Below are 19,749 nucleotides of genomic sequence, written 5' to 3'. Positions count from 1 at the left end.
AAGGGACCTTAGGTTACAAGAACCAACATCCTGGAAGCGGACCAGGATCTCAATACTTGAGGCTTCAGGGAAATTCCTAGCTTTCATTGAGAGGAGGGGACTGAGAGAATCGGGCTCCCCAGGTCATCTTGAGTGGCAGTTGCTCATTCAGGTGCCAGCACTGTTAAGATCCCACTTTCAGGATGGATTCTAGAGGTTTTGTTTTGATTATCCTCGCCCAAATTTGAATGCCGGCTGACTCCCTTATCTTGTCACCATCCAGCTGGCCTCCTCTGGCCCATATGGCAAAGGACACAATAGGATACATGTGTAAGCAGCCCATCTTTCAAAATTTGAATTTTGGGATTTCAATGTAGTCCAGAGAGTGATATAAATGGATTTTGGCTTTTCCATATGACTTTTGCTCATTATTTGCATGTGTTGTGTTTTTAAGGTAAGGGTTCTCAGGCTGCCTTATTTAAATTCTGTTTCCACCTAAAAGAAACTGGAGCTGGTTCTACCTGGGACAGGAAATGCACTAGCGAGCCTGGAACGTCTTGTCAAACCAGGAAACTGACAAGGCTAGAGGCTCATATCGAAAGGTTCGGGAACAGCCTGAAGAGACTTGTTTCCAACTTCAGTAAGAATTACATTTATACTGGGTCAGCGCCTAAAAATGTGTTGAGAAACATGAGTTCATAAAGCTACAGATACAAAGCAAAGCCCTCTCGTCGGCTAACTCATCCAGTATTACTGTGTTGTGGTCTATTTGATTCTTGAAGTTGAAGGGTTTGTTTGATGTACACAGATGCTCCATTGTTTGTGTTATAAATATTTATGATTGTTATGTTTTGTTGATATATAATTTTCTTAAGCAGTGTGACATGTCCTTCTTTGTTCCTTCTGAGTAACTTTGACTTGAAGTCTACTTTACCCTCTATGAGGATAGAAACTACTGCTTGTTTACAAGATCCATGTGAATGATATGTTTTTTCCTATTCTTTTATATCCAGTCTTTGAAAGTCTTTGCATATAAGGTGAGTTTCTTGGAGACAGCATATTATTGGGTCTTGTTTTTTAACCTTGTCTGCCAGTCTATGTCTTTTGATTGATGAGTTTAGGCCATTTACATTCAATGTTATTACTAAGCTATTATATGATTTTTATTCCCTGTCATTTTGATTTATTTCTGTTTTTTAAAAATATTTTTTAGTTGTAGATGGACACATACCTTTGTTTTATTTGTATGGGGTGCTAGGGATTTAACCTAGTGCCTCACCCATGCTAGGCAAGCACTCTACCACTGAGCCACAACCCCTATTTCTGATTTTTAATTTGATTAGTTTCTCCTTTGATTTGACTATTCTAGTATAGTTCCTCCCTTTGCTGGTTTTCACTTTTGTTTTTCATTTCTTCTTTATGAAATACTTTATTGAATATGTTTTTTAGAGCAGGTTTTCTAGTTATAAATTCTTTTAACTTTTGTTTATCATGGAAGATTATATTTCATCATCAATTCTGAAGCTTAATTTTTCTGGGTATAGTATTCTTGGATGGTGCCCATTTTCTTTCAGAGCTTTCATATTATTCTTAGACCTCCTAGCTTCGAGGGTCTGGGTTGAGAAATCAGCTGATTCAGATTGGTTTTCCTCTAAACATGACTTTTTGTTTTTCTCTGTCAGTCTTTAAAATTCTATCCTAAAATTGTTTGTTAGGAATTTTCCTAATAATGTGCCTTGATGTGGGTCTGTTGTACTTTTGTATATTTGGTGTCCTGGAAGCCTCCTGTATCTGATTTTCCATTTCATTTTATAGATTTGGGAAATTTTCTGATATTATCTCATTGAAAAGATTGTGTATTCCTTTGGTTTGTGACTCTGAGCCTTCATCCATCCCAATAAATCTTAAGTTTGGTCTTTTCATATTATTCCATATTTCTTGGAAATTCTGTTCATGATCTCTTGACATCTTTTCTCCATGGTCAACTTTATTTTCAAGATTATATATTTTGTCTTCATTGAGATGCTGTCTTCCAAGTGTTCTAGTCTGTTGGTGATGCTTTCCTTTGAATTTTTAATTTGATTTATTAATTCCTTCATTTTCAGGATTTCTGCTTGATTTTTTTCTAAAAATCTCTATCTCTTTATTGAAGTGATGTTTCACTTCTGTATTTGCTCTCTGATATCACTCCTTATATCATCCTTTACCTCACAGATTAGTTTAACAGTGTACATTCTAAACTTCTTCTTTGACATGTCTTCCACGAAATCGATGGATTCTGTTGCTGGAGTATCTTGGCTGGTTTGGGGGCAATTTGTTCCCTTGGTTTTTCATGTTGTTTGTGTGTCTACCCGATTAAAAGTATGGATTTGAGGCAGTAGATTTTCTACCTGTGGACTTGTAGCATCCCTGAAGGTTTCTAGTACCTAACTTGCGGAGAAGTTACCCATCTGCTTTCTTAGTTTCACACCATGGAGCAGCCAGGAAAGTGTCCTGACCCATTCCACTATCTTGCCAGATGTCCCTCATTAGCTAAGAATGTCAAATAACTAACTCATCTTGAACTGAAAGCTGTTAGACTTGGCAAGTAAATCAAGGTTTTTATCCTGCTCTTTCCACACCACTGAACCTCAGGGTGACTAGACAGTTGGGGTGGAACTTGTTTTTTAAATAGAATTATTGCACCAATAAATGAAGAAGAAAATTAGAATTATAATAGCACCTACCATTTGGGAAACCCTAATTTTAAAAAGTTGGGGAATGATCCCACTTAGGGAATGATCATGAGTAGTTGCAAAATCACAAAAAGGAGTCACAGTCACTGTGTCCTCATTCCAACAGACCAAGCCCTTGAGCCTCTGGATTAGCCCCACAGCTCAGCCTCTGGTGTGGTGTCTACTGGTGGTAAGCCTCTACATAGACCTGTGGGCACCAGCACTCTGAAGCCCCATGGCCCTGCTTTCTGTAAGTTTCTTGTTGGAAGGAAAGAAAACAGTATGAGAGGTGCAGGGGGGAATGCAGTAGGAACTCAGGGGAGGAGGTGAAAGGCCCCTCATGACAACCAGGAAGAGCCTCACACAGGCCACAGAAGGAGCTGGGGGAGCACTGCAAGCCACAAGGAAGAGGATGAGGGAGAGAAGGAGAGGAAAGTCCAAGGCCATCAACAGAAAATAGAACTGTTTAAAAGGAGTGTCAAAGGCGACTGGCCCTCCACAGCCCACCCGTGCAGGGTTCTTCAGGCCACCGTAGTGTTCTGAACGGTAAGGTGAAAGTAGGCAGTGAACTGTGAGAAGGGCAGCATTGCAGTTCACCTGTGAGGAGGTGACGGCTGAAGCCATTGTGTCTGCAGAGTGTACTCCATTGTCTACCCTTGGCAAGTGGCACTTTTGTAAATTTAGGGATGCATTTCAAACCTGGCATTTGCTCAGAGCAGTGCCTGTAACTTCAGAGACACTCTCCATGCTGGAAAGTGAAAGTTTAGAGTAAGAAAAACTAGAAGTAGAGGGTGAAAGAAAAACTGACATTCGGAAGGATGTGCCTGTGGCATTAGCTTTATTGGTAGGCTTATGGTCTCTCTCAATGATGGCCTAAACCATACAATTTTTTAAAAATACTGTAGTGAAAACATTATTAAGAAGTAGAAACACTTAAACAGACTTATGATTCTACATATTGATACTACACAAGACATTTGGCCAATACTTTTTATTCTTTCTCTCTTACATGAAAATATAAAGTGTAATTTCTCCTGAAAATGAAAAAGAACATGTTAGTGTGTTCTTCCATTATGGGAATCTGTTGTACAGATGAAATGTTTCCAAGTCCAAAAACCCAACAGTTATTTCAAGTAAAGGATTCTCTAGTAGGACATGAGTATCTTTAGTTATTAAGACTTATACAAACATAAAGTCATTTATAGATTAGAACCTATACTCTCCTGGCTACTGAACTTTGAAGAGAAGTGGAAGCTTACGTTTAGACATGTACACAAGCCAGGTAAGCTGAGATGATGAGCATTTGGCCCAGGAAGTTGAAACCAAGGATAAGTTTTGTCCAGAACATCAATCAAAAATAGCTCTGATTCCAAGTTCTGCACAGCTCTCACACTGTCCCTGGACTCTCTTATAAATTGTACGTAGACATCTCTCAAAAACTTCCAAGTCCAAGAATCCAAGAAAAACACCCATGGCAGCTTTTCTCTGTATTATAATTAAATGATTCTTTGAGTAAAAATTCATAACCAAGCAGAATTCTGCTAAATCAGTTAGCTATTTTATTTGAGAGATTCTTCGGCTGTCTTTCAAGACACTGGAGCTTGGGATTTCTTACTATCAGTGACCCTTTCTCCCTGTTCTATGACAATAGATAGAGAAAGAGATAGAGATGATGTTTGAGGTAATCAACCTTAAGCTACTAGATGCAAAATCAATTTGATATCCTTTATGCTTTGTGAGTGTGAAAATTCAAATATTTATTCAAATATGCACTAATCTGGAAGCATTTCTTTGGGGAGGACAGATTAAGGCATGCCGAAGGTAGATGCCAGAATAGACTGAGGCAAGAGTTACCAATTAAAATTGATGTTGCACATTGGATTTGACAATTTGGAACAAACATTGTATAAATTGTTTTCTACTTATGGCCACTTTATGGTACATTCTAGTTTTTTAAAGGGGAAGTATTGCTTGAAAGAAAGAGAGGGAAGAAGGAAGAGCAAAATTCTTAATTTTTAGATGAAACAAGTAGAGCTTCCGTAGTCAGGCTTTGGAAACTCTCCAATGTCCAGCGGGCTCCAGGAAACTCAGGGGATTGTCATGGTATTAGAGCCAGTCAGAGGTGCCAGAGTCAAAATAGGCCACGCTGGCCATAGTAAAGGCCCAAGTGGGAGTGTATGTAGGTCACTTACATGCTTTGAATTTAGACAGGCCAAGTTTACACAATTATTTTACAATTAGGCTCTGGAGAAACACTGAAGGTTCTGAATTTTTAAAAAGGTGCTTGTTTCACAATATATAAGAAAATTGCAACATCCACTTGAATGATGGCCCCAGTGGCTGGCTGTGTGTGGAGGAGCCAGGCGGGGAGTGCTGTTTATGCTGCCGTCCTTGCCCAACACAGAGCTGGCATTTGTCTTGGAGAGTGTTTAGGTGACGGAGTGGCTCAGGACTAAACAAGCATTTTCTTAGCTACACTCAATAAACACTATTTTCAGGGAATGAAATGATTAATAAAAGTAGAACATAGTGCTCTTAGCAGTAGAATTTAATTTCACAGTATTTATTGAACATCTGCCATGGTGTTGCATGGGAAGTTCAGGAAGTATTGATAGGAAGCAGGGAGACCAAACCCTGTTGACCCTGGTGCCCTTTCTTCTCCCATGGGGACTCTGGTCCCTTGTCTCTTAAAATGGTTCTATTTTACTCTCAGCACATGTTCCCAGCCTTCCACATATAAATGCACATGACAGGGGCACAAATTGGCCCCACAGGAGACCTGTGCCTAGCAAGGGTTTTGGCCTCCAAGGGAGACTAAATTAGCAATATTGCAAATTCTGCTTTTGTTTGTAGCAGCTGCTGCTGTGGGGTTCTTATTTAAAGAAAGTATTTGCTTTTCTGTAAATACGAGTAAATTTCCTACCTCTTGTCATAGCAAAGAAAACTCTTTTAAGTGGTAATCAAGGGATGAAGCTGATTTAAAACAAGTCACTGTAATTGAAAATATTATTGTCAGCAGCACCGTCTCACACTTTATGAATTTACCAATTTTTCTGCCCCGGTGCTGCTTTAAAGTTGTTGAAATTTATCTTAACTAACAAATATTTAATTTAAAAAGTAACATGCTTACAGTTAAAGAATCAAGTTCATGTGGTTATAAGATGACCAGGGCAGCCCAAGGGACTGGCTCCCTGTGCTGACCTTAGAATGGAGTTCTTACTTTGCGTTCACTCCACTGTCCTTTGTCCTGCCGTCCCTCTGTCTGGCACACTCTTCCCACATCCACGGATGTTTCTCACCATTCAGATCTCGTCACTGTGTTCCCACTGTAGAGGTACCCCTTGGCCACCCTCTCTAGTATTGTTCACTCCCCCACCCCAACCCCTCCTTCACTCTTGTCACTTGGCCTTATTATCTTGTCCTTATTCCTCTCTGCATTTACTTTATTGTTGCTGGTTCATTTTCTGTCTCCCCTCTGGATTGGAGGTGCCATGAGGGCAGGGGTCTTGCCCATTTATTTATAGTTGTATGCCCAGCACTTAGAAATGGCGTGGCCCATGGTACACCCTCAGGGAATGTTGGCTTCACGGAATGAAGGGTGGTTGCAAGAATTACATAATGATATGATGACAGTGCCTGGTACCTGATGGGAATCCAGCAAATAGAAGTTTGCCAGCTGTCTCTGCCCATCTGCCTAAGCTCTGTGTATTTAAGGCTGATTTAATTAATCTGAACTGTTCTGTCTTGCGTGGCATTTAATTACACTGAGTACAGTAAATCATACCTCCTTGTCTACAAAGTAGTCCTCCCTTTGTGTTCATTTGAGTATAATGTAAATATTTTTTATCTGATTTTTTTAGGCCGTCCTTGCTGGAAGGAACCATGAATTGGCATTTTTCCTTCTTCCTCTTGACCACAGTGACTTTGCCCTTTGTGTGCTCCCTGTTCAACCCTCTGCCTCTCGAGGAACTAAGCTCGAACATAGGGATCCAAGTTTTCAATCAGATCATCAAATCACGGCCTCATGACAATATCGTTGTCTCCCCCCATGGGATCGCGTCTGTACTGGGAATGCTGCAGCTGGGAGCTGATGGCAAGACGAAGAAGCAGCTCACCATGATGATGAGATACGGCGTGAATGGTGCGTATGCCTTCTGTGCTCCCCAGCGAGGCCTGCAGGAGACCTGCGTTAGGAGGGACACTGCGGGGTCTTTGCTATAGCCCTGAGAAGCAGAGCATCCGAGAGGTTATGCTGCTGCCAGCCGGGGCCCAGGGTCAGCCTCTTCTGCAGAGAAGATGCTCAGGAGCTGGGAGTCAGGGGGACTAGCCTCTTTTGGTGTGGCTTTGTATCAGCCACTACGTCTCTCAGTTCCCACCTCCAGTCTTGGCCACTTGCACGGTGGACACAGCTAAAATGAGTTGAGGCCTAAACGTACTTGTAAAGCATGACAAGAGGGGAGGTGGCAGAGGGCAGCACCAGGAGCCTCCAGGTCTGGAGCTCTTCTGTGTGTCAACTGTGGGAATGTCCCAGGAACCTGCCCAGGTGATAAAGTTACCCGGAGCCATACACGTGCATGCATGAATAATGAGTGACATCAGAATGAGCTCTGTGGACTGGACCGTGGGCAACTTTTTGATATGACCGTTGGGAAAACTGGGTGAAGGGTGCATGGGATGTCGCTTTTCCATTGTTTTAAAACTACTTAACTCTAAATAAAAACCTAAAAATATTTTTTTTCAAATTAAGGATCCATGAATGAGGTTTAGTTTTATCAAGAGAAAAACCCCATTTTTAATTACCTGTTTAGTTGCACCATGCCAGCTTGTGTCCCTGGCATGGTGTCTCCTTTAGTTTAGGTGTTCTTCAAAGTCATCCTACACCTACAAGTCACATTTCACGTCTGGGCCTTAGTTGTTTCATTGGAAATCTTCCTACCTGAAAGCCATTTCCTACCCCTGCAAGCTACTCAGTTCTAAGAATCATCCCCACCTTGATGCCTTTGGCAGGGAGAGTAAGAGGAGAGGGGCAGGGATCCGTGTTTCTGAGTGCCTCACTCTACGCGCCCACTGGCCTGGTTCTCAGTGTGGCCTCCTCCAGGGCCTCCAGGACCAAAGGTTTAGCTGCCCTGCTCCATTATCACAGCGTGAAACTTCTGTCTGAGTTACAGTTTGTTCACCTGTTGGAAACAAGGAAGGGATGAATTCTTAGAACACACTGTTCCACCCCCTGCTTGGATGTTCAGAAACTGGGTGATTTATAACTTCATTGTGAGTCGCTGCAAAGATTTATGGCTTTTCCTACTGTGATCCAGGCCCTGCCAGCCAGGACAACTCCAGAACGGCAATAGGTTCTTGTTTTTTGTTTTAATGCTCAGCCACATGAATTTGAAGTCATTATTTCTGAGGTTTTCATAATATTCTCCTGTTGGCCACCAAATCCATCCCCACCCATTCTTCCTCCAGAATTGCTACCAGTCACATGAGGATGGTGACTTCAGAATGCAGGTCATTTTGGTCCTGGAGACCTGGTCCCTGGGTGCTCAGTGGTAACACTCCCATTGGGGAAGGAGGCAGGTCTGGGACAGTGGCGGAAGATCTGCCCTGGTCTTTTCTTAATGGGCTATGTCAGGCCTTGTGGAAGGGGCCTGCATCAAAGCAAGCTGGCACTTGGCCTTGGAAGTGACTTCAGCCACTGCAGCCCATTGCTCCCTCGCTTGTAAAATGGGCCTAGCCCACAGGATGGTGGAGGGGGTCAGGAGAGGTATCAGAAAGACCCGTGTGTATTGAAAGCCCCTTTGTGGACCATGGGACAACCATGCCCTGCCCTTGTTGAAGGGGTCTGAAGGACACATCCATTTAGAGTGACAAGTCAGCCCTTTGGAAGACTGTCAAGGTGACTGGCAGGTTATTCTAGGACACTGTCATTTTGAAAAGACACCAGGTGTTGAAGAAGAATCTGAAATTCAAGCTCTCTGTAGAAACAAAACATCTCATCCTTATAACTTATTGTTTTCTTTTTTGTGCTCTAAAACTAAACGGAGCATGTATGAATGGCTCATGTAAAATAAAGCTTATGTTGCCATAAAATTAATGTCTTTACTTTTTGAGCTTGATATCAGGAAAAATCACATTGTTCTGGTTGGTGGCACATGGCAATTTTTAATAGTCTTTCTAATGCTTATTTTATTCATCTTTTTTTTCCCCAAAAAGAAAAAAAAAATCACATTGTTAAATCCTTGACAAGAAAGGAAGTAGCACTTACAATTTGTAGACAAGAGACAGAGTGAATTGGAAGTTCCCTTTTTGGATCCCCACGTGGCTATAGAGGAGCATGCCAGCATTCATAAGGACCTGGTGCCCTCAATGGCCACCAGGAGAGCGTAGGTCCACCCTGGAAAGGTGCTGAGAGTAGCTGAGCACGTCCGCTTTGATACAGGAGTGCAGCTGATTTTGAAGAACTTTTGTCATTGAACTCCAGCCCCCTTAAGAAACAGTCCCCTGAGAAAACAGGAGACTTGCTGCTCCTGCTCGCCTATACTTGTTTGCTGTGATACAAAAGCTTTTCTTAATGCTTTCGTAAATATTTCTGCTTTCCGTTTTTTTCCTTTAGGAGTTGGTAAAATGCTAAAGAAGATCAACAAGGCCATCGTGTCCAAGAAGAATAAAGACATTGTGACAGTGGCAAATGCCATGTTTGTCAAGAATGGCTTTAAAATGGAACTGCCCTTTGTTACAAGGAACAGAGACGTGTTTCAGTGTGAAGTGCAGAGTATGAACTTTGAGGACCCAGTGTCCACCAGTGATTCCATCAACATGTGGGTTAAAAACGAGACCAGGGGTGAGTGGCCACAGTGTCTTGTGTGACTTTGCACTCTGAGTGGAGGGGTGAGGTGGACTCCAATTTGTAGAGAAATGCCCGGCTGGGAAGCCCCTGGGGGCTACCTGCCTGGAGTCGGGGCAGGGGCAGCGCTCAGCCCTTCACCTCTCCCTGTGGCTGTGTCTCCTCTGCAGTCCTTGCCCACAGGCCCTTGTCTGTTTCAACGGTTTTCTGAATTGTCCTTTCTGCTTTTGCTGCTGTTGTCCCCTTGTCTGGGACATCCCGTTCGTCCTTGGCGTGGTTTGCCACTTCACCTCTAGCTGCCTGCTTGTTCCATCCCCTGACCCTGGATGCCCCCTCAGGTTATCCTGGCCTATGATTATATGTTAACAAACTCCCCATTACAGCCCTTTCCATCTCTCACGATGATCACTTATTTAGGAGTCTCTACTTCATTAGAGGGAGGAGATGCCACCACCAGTGTTTTAAACCTATTGGTCCATAAACTGGAGGTGCATGTGAAAATGTTTAGGAGGAGCTGTGGGCTAGAACAACAGAGGATGTTAGCTTCCCTAAGGCTAGGAGTACAGATTTGGGCACCTGTGGTCACAGAACAGGCAGAAGAGTGGTAGCTAAGAGACTCCCCAGGGAGAAGCCCAAGGACAAAACCGAGGGAAAGCACAGCCTTCAGGGCATGTTTCTCAAAGCACAGTCCTGGGGCCTGCGCATCAGAATGACCTGGTGCATGTTTAGAATGCAGAACCCTGGACCCGGCTGACCGAGTCAGAATCTCTGAGGGAGGCACTAGCAGCCCATCACCTGCTTACCTATGGGAGGTGGGAGAACCCTTGGAGGAGCTGGTGAACAGTGAAGAAGAATGCTCAGGGCAAGTCAAGCCCTGGTGGTTTTGGTAGATCCCTCCTCAGTCACTGTGCAGTCCATTCTGTTTTCCTGAAACCATGACTGGCTCAGGAGGCCAGCAACACGTGCTCAGTGGTGTTTCTGGGCCCTAGAGTTTGTGGACCTGGAAAGCTAGCCAGCCAGCAGCAGGTGCTCTCAGAACTGGTCCCTGACCCTGTCTCTGGCTGATGATTATGTGATGTCATTACACCAACCTGGCCCTCCTCTCTATCTGCAGGATGGCAATATTAAATTATGTTAGTGTGCCACCTGGTGGTTTTCAAGTATTTTTAATATTCTGTTTAATATCCTAAAATGAATTTCATAGGAAAATATACCCTCTGCCCACATATACCAATTAAAAAAAGAAAAAAAAAAGATAACGTCAAACCATAAAAGCAAGGGAAAATAAAAGTAATTAATATATGTGGTTCATGGATAAACTCTTGGGTGTAACTATACCTGAAGACATAACAAAATACCAGATTCTTAAAGTAATTGTGAACTGTCAGCTGCAGGCCGAGATGGCTGTACTGTACTGGTGACTCAAAAGCCCTGAGCCCTGTTATTACCATTGCTGATGCAATTTTTTCTATAATTATGCAAAATGCTTGATAAATTTCAAAACAAAAAAAAGCATAGGCTCCTTTTGATTTTTATTTGCCTCGTAGTAACATTTCTGGCAAACTCACTGTGTGTTAAAAGTCTACAGAATACACTCATACAAATCTATTTCTGTGGATGAGTAACTTGGGTTTACATGCAAAAAGTGAGGTTCTGGGCTCAAATGATTCTAAGCAGGCTTCTGACTAACACAGATACTGGGTGGGTACTTGAAAATCATGCAAGGAGCAGGGCAGTTCTTCATCATGTGAGACTCTTGAACACTGCAGAGCGTGCAGCTTCTCTGGCTACTAGCCACGCAACCAAAGATGCTCCCACAAGTTTCCAAAACTGGAAGATTGAGGAGTTCATCCCAAGGAGATGTTAGTTTCTTCCTTGCAGAGAGAGACAGTCAAACACGCAGGCACTTGGCTGTACTCGTGTTGGGTCTGACCTGTCGGACCCTGCAGTCTCAGTTTCTCCAGGTAACCCGTGTGCCAGCCACGGGGGCTCCTCTTGGTCCCCTTGCTTCTCACCCTGTGTCCCTTCTCAGACCCACACATGCATCCAGCAGCTTGGGATGTTTTCTATCCTGCTTCCCTACATCGACGCCAGCTCAATTCTGCCTTCATGTGAGTGGCATAATAGTTAGAAAAAGAGGTTCTGAGTTTGGAGCTCGGTTCTGCCACTTACTAGCTATGTAACCTTGGGCAAGTGACTTGACCTCCCAGTGCCTCAGCATTCACCTCTGTAAAATGGAAATGCAATAGTGATAACTATGAGAGTAATAATATGGCATAAAGATTGTCATGAGGCCATGAGTAATACATACGAAGCATTTGGCAGAGGCCCAGTACTTAGGAATTGTCCAGTATGTGTGAGCTCTTTGTTATTTCAAGTAGTGCTTCCTCGAGGACCCCATCGGTCCTTGTCCCTGCTGATTGGTTCAGAATCCCTTGCGTTTGCCCTCACAGTCCTCAGAACCACTACTCTAAGGTGTTTGTAAAATAGCAGCTTGGTGCTTTACCAAGTCGTTTATGCCAGCCCACCTCTGTCTCAGCCACAGCTCTTTGAGGGCAGGGATCATATTTTGGTCTCTTATATAAGAGTGCCCTGGCACCTGGTAGCTGGGTGGGTATCCCAGGATGATGGCCAGCTGGATGATGGACACACATTTGTGGCAGTTACTGATGGCAGGTCCCAGGTGCCTTCTTGCCTCCATACTGTGCTTCTCTTACCTTTTTTCCCCTTAGCCTTTCTTTTCCCATTTATTGCTTTCTGCCTCTTTATTATATAATGATCCTAAAAGTGGAAATTGTAGGCATTATTTATTTCCGCAAAAAAGGGCTGAGGAGGCTTCCTCAGACACTTTGGAGCGCTGCGTGAGTGCTGCTCGCAGGGCTGGTGAGATGAGTGGCAGTGTGCTCGCTCTAGTGCAGTTCACTTTAGCTGGGGAGGGAGGCAATTGAAATGGTGTCATGGTGCTATGCCTTGGGCTTTATGGAAGGTTGAGGGAAGAGGCATCTCACAGGAGGTAGAGAGGAGGGTCATGGGAGGCTTGTAAACAGAGAGGATCGTGGGGCTACATCTTTCAGTAGGGACTATACAGGGTGATGTTCCCATCAAAGGCAAGAAACAACATCACTATGCTGGGAACGAAGTCTGAGGAGCTCACTGTTGGAGGAGCAGACCTCCACCCTTGATGCCTCTTCCCCCTGGACAGTGCCTGCCCAGCCTTGTCCTGAATTGAATGATGCCTGTTGATAGCTTACTGTTCCTTTCTGGTCCCAAGTGAAGGTGGCATTGCCGCCCCCTTGTGGCCGTTAGGAGCTGCAACCAGGCTGTTGTAGAATAGAAATGTCACCCGTGCCATTTGCCATGGCTCATTGAAAAGTTTGCTTCTTGTGCCCAGGATCCCCTTAAGCTTCAGTTAAAAGGGTTTAATGCTGTCTGCTGAGTTAGTGGCATGACTTCTTCAGAAGCTGTTTATTTTATTGTCACCACTAGAAGAATTATGTCTCACATCTGTGTCATGCATTGCTTTATTGAGCAAAAAATTTCAATGAACTAATTTTAATAGTGTGCACATGTACACACACACACACAGAGAGAGAGAGAACTGAATATTCAAATATTCAAAGACCAAGCCAAAATAGCCTAAATGAAGACCCAGCCAGGTGTGGTGGCACATACCTGTAACCCCAGCTATTCAGGAGACTGAGGCAGGAGGATTGCAAGTTCAAGGACAGCCTCAGCAAGTCAGTAAGATCCTGTCTCAAAATAAAAAGGCTTGGGACTCAGAGATAGAAAGTAGAACATTTGCCTAGCACATTTGGTTCCTAATACCAGAATAAAAAGGAAAAGAAAACAAAAGACAAGCTTTAGCCACAATCTCCCTCGAGAAGAGCCTCGTGAGCATTGTTGGGAAACTGTTTTCACTCCTGATGCAAATAAGACAGACAATCCCTGACATCTCATGCACAGCATCGTCTTTCAAAGTGAGGAGGTCATAGAGACTGGCTCGATGACTAGTCGGGACCTAGTTCAATGCCTGAAGTATACATGGAGAAACTATTGTTCAATTTTAGCTCTTTTTTTTTTTTTTTTAAGGTTAGGGTTTTTTTTTTTAACTTTTATTCTAATTTGTTATATATAACAGCAGGATGCATTACAATTCATATTACACATATAGAGCACAATTTTTGCATATCTCTGGTTGTATACTAAGTATATTCACACCATTAATGTCTTCTACATATACTTTGGGTAATTATGTCCATCTCATTCCACAATCGTTTTTACCCCTTGCCCCCTCCCTTCCCTGTCCTCCCCTTTACCCTATCTAAAGTTCATCTAATTTTCCCATGCTCCCCCTCCCAACCCCACTATGAATCAGCCTCTTTATATCACAGAAGACATTTGGCATTTGGTTTTTTAGATTGGCTTACTTCCCTTTGCATTATGTTCTCCAGCTCCAACCATTTACCTGCAAATGCCAATCAATTTTAGCTCTTTTTTTATGTAATTATGAGGCCTATGATAACCAGGGATTCTAAAAATTTCAGAAATCTTGACAGAAATCAAGTGCTTCTCCTCCTTGTAACTCTGCATGGGCTGAAGTATTTATTTTTCGGGTGTTGAATCAACCCAGTGAGGAAAAAAACAAAGCAACACAAAACCACTTCTCTTGTGGGGACCAAGGACTCTCACCAACAGTCATTGTGTCTGTTAAAAATCAGTAAAAATGGGGAAGATTAACCAAATAGAGTTTATTTGAATGAGTAAACTATTCTAAACCAGGGAGGTTAGAGGAAATTAGCTGTAATTTCTCAATTTAAAGTTTGGTTTCTTTTAACTAAGGGATCTCCACATTCTTTTCCAGTCTTGGATTTTTAACTTGTTTTAAACTCTCCTTGAACATAGTAAATTGGGTGAGAAAAAGATTAGAACATATAAAAGGGTGTTTGAACAATTGTCTTTAAAGTCCTTTAAAAATCCTTTGGCTTGTAGTTCCACCTAATCAACAGCCATTTGCCCTCACAATGGCCACCAGTCCTGAGGTTTCTGCCTGTTTGCTCTTGGACTTCACAGGCATGATCGACAGCCTGCTGTCCCCAGATCTGATTGATGGCATGCTCACCAAAATGGTCCTCGTCAACGCAGTGTATTTTAAGGGTTTGTGGAAATCGCGGTTTCAACCTGAGAACACCAAGAAGCGAACATTCGTGACAGCAGACGGGAAATCCCACCAAGTGCCAATGCTGGCCCAGCTCTCCGTGTTCCGGACTGGTAAGTTCTTGCTGGGTGACACCCGTCCTAAAACATGCTGGAGGCAGGAAGCTCTGGAGTGCTTTAACTTATTCAGGAGCAAATCTTAAGTTTTACTTTTTAAAAAGTAGGGGGCAGTGTAGGGTGCTAAAACTTGGGATTTTTAAAATCGCATGGTAAATCATTGTATTGTGCACAAAGATTTTGTATTAATACATAATGTGTAGGGTTTTTGATTGAAAAAGATGAAAGGATAATTCATGAAATAGGGATAAATGGGCACTAAACACATGTAAGGATTATCAAGTCGTTGGCAGTCTTACATTTCTAAGTTAAAAGTGAAGGTAAAAATTAAGTTTATTTTTAATTTAACATATCAATAAAAAATTAGGATTGGTAAAACCCAGGGATGCTGGGAAGAGGGCCTCCTGAGCTTGTATGGTGTTGGGGTTGGTGCTTGTCCCAGCTCCCCACTCCAGGGAAGATAATCACCCTCTAGCAAATAAGTAGAAGTCGGCTATCAACATAGAGTCAACCCTCATATCTGACATTCCGTATCTTCAGATTCTATCAATCTCACATTGAAAATATTTTTAAAAATTGCATGTGTTGATATTTTTACTTGTGATTATTCCCTGAACAAAACAGGAAGTATCACAACTATTTATATAACCTTTTCATCATATTAAGCATTATAAGCTAGAAATGATTTGAAGTGGATAGGAAGATGTGTGTAGTACTTCATGGATTTATATAAAGGACTTGAGCATTTGTGGATTTTGTTGTCCTTGGGAATCCCAGAACTGATGCTCTGAGGATAATGGAGTATTGTGATAATTAGATTTAGATTTACATAAATAAAAAAGATTGTACAATATATGTTTGATTTCAGAAAACAAGCTATGAAGCAGCAAATGCTGATGAACCTTATTTAAACTACTTTGCAAATCTTCATGTCTGTAGAGAGATGTCTTGAAGGATGTTCACAGTGGTAGGATTTCAAATAATTTTTTTATTGGAATTTGAAATTTCTTTTAATGTGCAGTTATCAGTTTAACAGGGGAAAATATAATCACTGATGTCTGCCATTGTACCCAAGTCAGAGGTAGGTACCCAAGGGTCGTGGTTTCTACTTCTTGTTCACTGAAGCACTCTTGATCTGATAAGATCTTTGTTTTTCTTCTACAAGGTAGACGTTGTAGCTGTAGGGTACACCTGATATGGGGGTCCTAAGTGTTACTTTCTCATGTTCAGGATGCATCAACTCCAAACAGCCAGACATTTTGCCAGCAGCCTGATTCAGATTGAAGTTAAGGAGTGGTTCATGGGGCCTCAGTCTACTTTACTTTTCCTATTGATCATTCATTATCAGTTAAGCTTCTAGGGGAAAAAAAATGCCAAATTGTTTTAGTCAATAAATGTTTTTTAAAAATGTGTGTTTTAAGTACAATGTGTTCTTAAAACCCCCATGGGAAAGTATTGTACTAAGCAGCTGAACATAATAAATGCCTCCTTTTAAAAAATTATTGATGCTTTATAATTATAGATATTAGTGGGATTCATCGTTACATATTCATACATGCACACCACATAATTTGGCCAGTTTTGTTCCCCGGTACCTCCCTTCTTCCTCCTCCTGGTTTGCCCTCTCTACTCTACTAGTCTCCTATTTTCATGTAATCCTTCCCCTTTATTTCCTTTTTTCTCTGTAGCTTCCACATATGAGAGAAAACACATGACCCTTGACCTTCTGAGTTTGGCTTATTTCAGTTAACATAATGGTCTCAAATTCCATTTATTTCCCTGAAAGCAACATAATTTCATTCTTCCTTGTGGCTTAATAAAACTCTATTATGTATATATACCACATTTTCTTTATCCATTCATCCGTTGATGGACACCTAGGCTGGTTTCATAGTTTGGCTATTGTGAATTGTGCTACTGTAAACATGTAATACTGTAGTATGGTGACTTAATTCTTTTTTTAATTTTTTATTCTTTTTTGTTATATATGACAGTGGAATACATTGCAACTCATATAGAGAGAGCACAATTTTTTATATCTCTGTGTACAAAGTGTATTCACACCATTGGTGTCTTTATACATGTACTTTGGATAATGATGGCCATCTCATTCCACCATTATTTCTAACCCCATGCCCCCTCCCTTTCCCTTCCACCCCTTTGTCCTATCTAGAATCCATCTATTCCTCCCTTCCATGATCCCTCTCCCAACCTCACTATGAATCAGCCTCCTTATATCAGAGAAAACATTCGGCATTTTTGGGGGGTGAATGGATAACTTCACTTAGCATTATCTTCTCCATATCCATCCATTTACCTGCAAATGCCATGATTTTATTCTCTTTTATTGCTGAGTAATATTCCTTTGTGTGTATATACCACATTTTTTTTCAGTCCATTCATCTACTGAAGGGCATCTAGGTTGGTTCCACAATTTAGCTGTTGTGAATTGTACTGCTGCAAACATTAATGTGCCTGTGTCCCTGTAGTGTGCTATTTTTAAGTCCTTTGGGTATAGATCAAGGAGAGGGATAGCTGGGTCAAATGGTGGTTCCATTCCCAGTTTTCCAAGGAATCTCCATACTGCTTTCCATGTTGACTGCGCCAATTTGCAGTGTCACCAGCAGTGTATGAGTGTGCCTTTTCCCCACTTTCTCGCCAACACTTATTGTTGTTTGTATTCTTAATAGCTGCTATTCTAATTGGAGTGATATGAAATCTTAGAGTAGTTTTAATTTGCATTTCTCTAATTGCTAGAGATGATGAACATTTTTTCATATATTTGTTGATTGATAGTATATCATCTTCTGAGAAGTGTCTGTTCAGGTCCTTGGCCTACTTATTGACTGGGTTATTTGTTTGTTTGTTTGTTTTTAGCTTTTTGAGTTCATTTATTTGTTGACTTTTTTTCTTTTTTAAGGAATGAACTCTATGCAATGAACTTTCCTCTTAGTACTGCCTTCATAGTATCCCAGAGATTTCTATATGTTGTGTCAGTGTTCTTATTTACCTTTAAGAATTTTTTAATCTTCTCCTTGATGTCTTTTGCAACCCACTGTTTATTCAGTAACACATTATTTAGCCTCCGGGTGTTGGAGTAATTTTTATTTTTTATTTTGTCATTGATTTCTAATTTCATTCCATTATGATCTGTTAAAATGCAGGGTAGTATCCCTACTTTTTTGTATTTGCTGAGAGTTGCTTTGTGGCATATTGTATGGTCTGTTTTAGAGAAGGATCCATGTGCTACTGAGAAGAAAGTGTATTTGCTTCTTTTTGAAGGATGAAATATTCTATATATGTCAGTTAAATATAAGTTATTGATTGTATTATTGAGTTCTATAGTTTCTTTGTTCAGTTTTTGTTTGGAATATCTATCCAGTGGTGACAGAGTTGTATTAAAATTACCCAAGATTATTGTTTTGTGGTCAATCTGACTATTGACCTTGAGAAGAATTTGTTTGATGAACACAGACGCTCCATTGTTTAGGGCATATCTATTTATAATTGTTATGTTTTGTTGGTGTATGGTTCCCTTGAGCAGTATGAAATGTCCTTCTTTATTCCTTTTGATTAACTTTGGCTTCAATTCTACTTTTTTTGATTCAAGGATGGAAATTCCTGCTTGCTTCCGTAGTCCATGTGAGTGGTGTGATTTTTCCCAATCTTTCACCTTCAGTCTGTGGATGTCTTTTCCTATCAGATGAGTGATGACTTCATTCTTTAGGATAATACCCAGGGATAGCTGGCTCCATACCTAGTCTTTAGACTCTCTGTACTGTAAGTGGTTCCTTTTGCTTGAAAATGATTTCCACTTTCAGGTCACATTGAGCTTCCAGACCAGGGCCATGCTGCCTGAGAAGACTTCATTGAAACACTGATGCTACCCCCAGACTCAGCAGTTTTATTTTAGGTCATCTTTTGTACATACTCTGCATTCTATTGAAAATTAAAAGTGAGGTGTTCTCATTAGTATGTTTTTTTTTTTTTTTTTTTGGTTATTGTTGTTGCTGAAAAACAAGCCAGTATTCCAAGATTAATGTGCAAGGATTTTTAGGCATATGTGTGCAAGATTCAAATGTTTGCTTTTATAGAAATATAACTTTTTTTAAGTAAATGGCCTGCACCTAGAGAGGAACACCTCAGGGTAGCTTTTCAATTAAGAACTGATTTGTTCAAGAAAATGTGTGTGTATTATAGAAAATCATAAATAAATGTATTCTTACCATCAGTTATGCCACTCGACAGAACCACAGTGTGTGTGCGCTCCTGTCTTCCCTCGGCCTCCCCTGACGCGTGCCCTCCCTTCTCTGCCCCACAAGTCTGCTTCAGTGGACTCCTTTGCCCTCTGGCTTCCTGTGGCGTTGGCTAGTGGGCAGCTGCTGGCTAGATGGAATGAAGGAAGGAGAGGGTTTGGGGCCTTGACTTCCCAGCCCTGTTCCTGCAGCACTACACCTTGCTCCACTGAAGATCTGTCCTGACAAGGGGGTGCCCAGGCAGTCTTTCTGGGTCACTGCCCTAAGGCTGGCAGTGGTGCCCACTGTGTGCTGTGTAGGGTGCCATCTCTAACAGCTTCTCTATCCTGCCCCTGCTTTGTAAGTAATGCTGTCTTTAAAGTCTGCTGAAATGACCCTGTCTGGTGTCTTTCTGTTTCCTGTCCCTGACTGGTCTGCTCTGAGCCAGAACTGAGTCTGGGCCTCTCCTCCATGCTCTCTCACACACACACACACACACACACACACACACACACACACACACAGGAAAGCGCCTCCCGTGTCCTCCTCCCCAGCCTCTCTGTGCCGTTGGGAGTTTACTGAGTAGTGTGGAACTAGACCCAGTTGCTTTCATGGGCCATGCTGCAGGGCACCAGGGTGTCCTGTGTGGCCTGGCTCTCGCCCTGCCACCAGAGGGACTTTCGCCATGACAGGCAGGCAGGCTTGTCCT

At 41.9% G+C, this 19,749-nt stretch overlaps 1 protein-coding gene across 1 annotated transcript in view; it reads left to right on the top strand.

Moving 5' to 3' along the window:
- Positions 1-19,749, top strand: part of Serpine2 (serpin family E member 2) — a 59,473-nt gene that overhangs the window by 27,042 nt on the left and 12,682 nt on the right. The window contains exons 2-4 of the mRNA XM_046440001.2: positions 6,554-6,834; positions 9,304-9,531; positions 14,605-14,802. Coding sequence (XP_046295957.1) covers positions 6,576-6,834; positions 9,304-9,531; positions 14,605-14,802 — 685 coding nt within the window. The 5' untranslated portion in view covers positions 6,554-6,575. The remainder of the gene's footprint in view (positions 1-6,553; positions 6,835-9,303; positions 9,532-14,604; positions 14,803-19,749) is intronic.

The sequence above is a fragment of the Marmota monax genome, unplaced genomic scaffold (genome assembly GCF_021218885.2).
Source record: "Marmota monax isolate L192 unplaced genomic scaffold, Marmota_monax_Labrador192_F-V1.1 WCK01_AAM20220418_F8-fsc00041, whole genome shotgun sequence".
Lineage (NCBI taxonomy): Eukaryota > Metazoa > Chordata > Mammalia > Rodentia > Sciuridae > Marmota > Marmota monax.
This window is presented reverse-complemented; position numbering and strand designations above follow the sequence as displayed.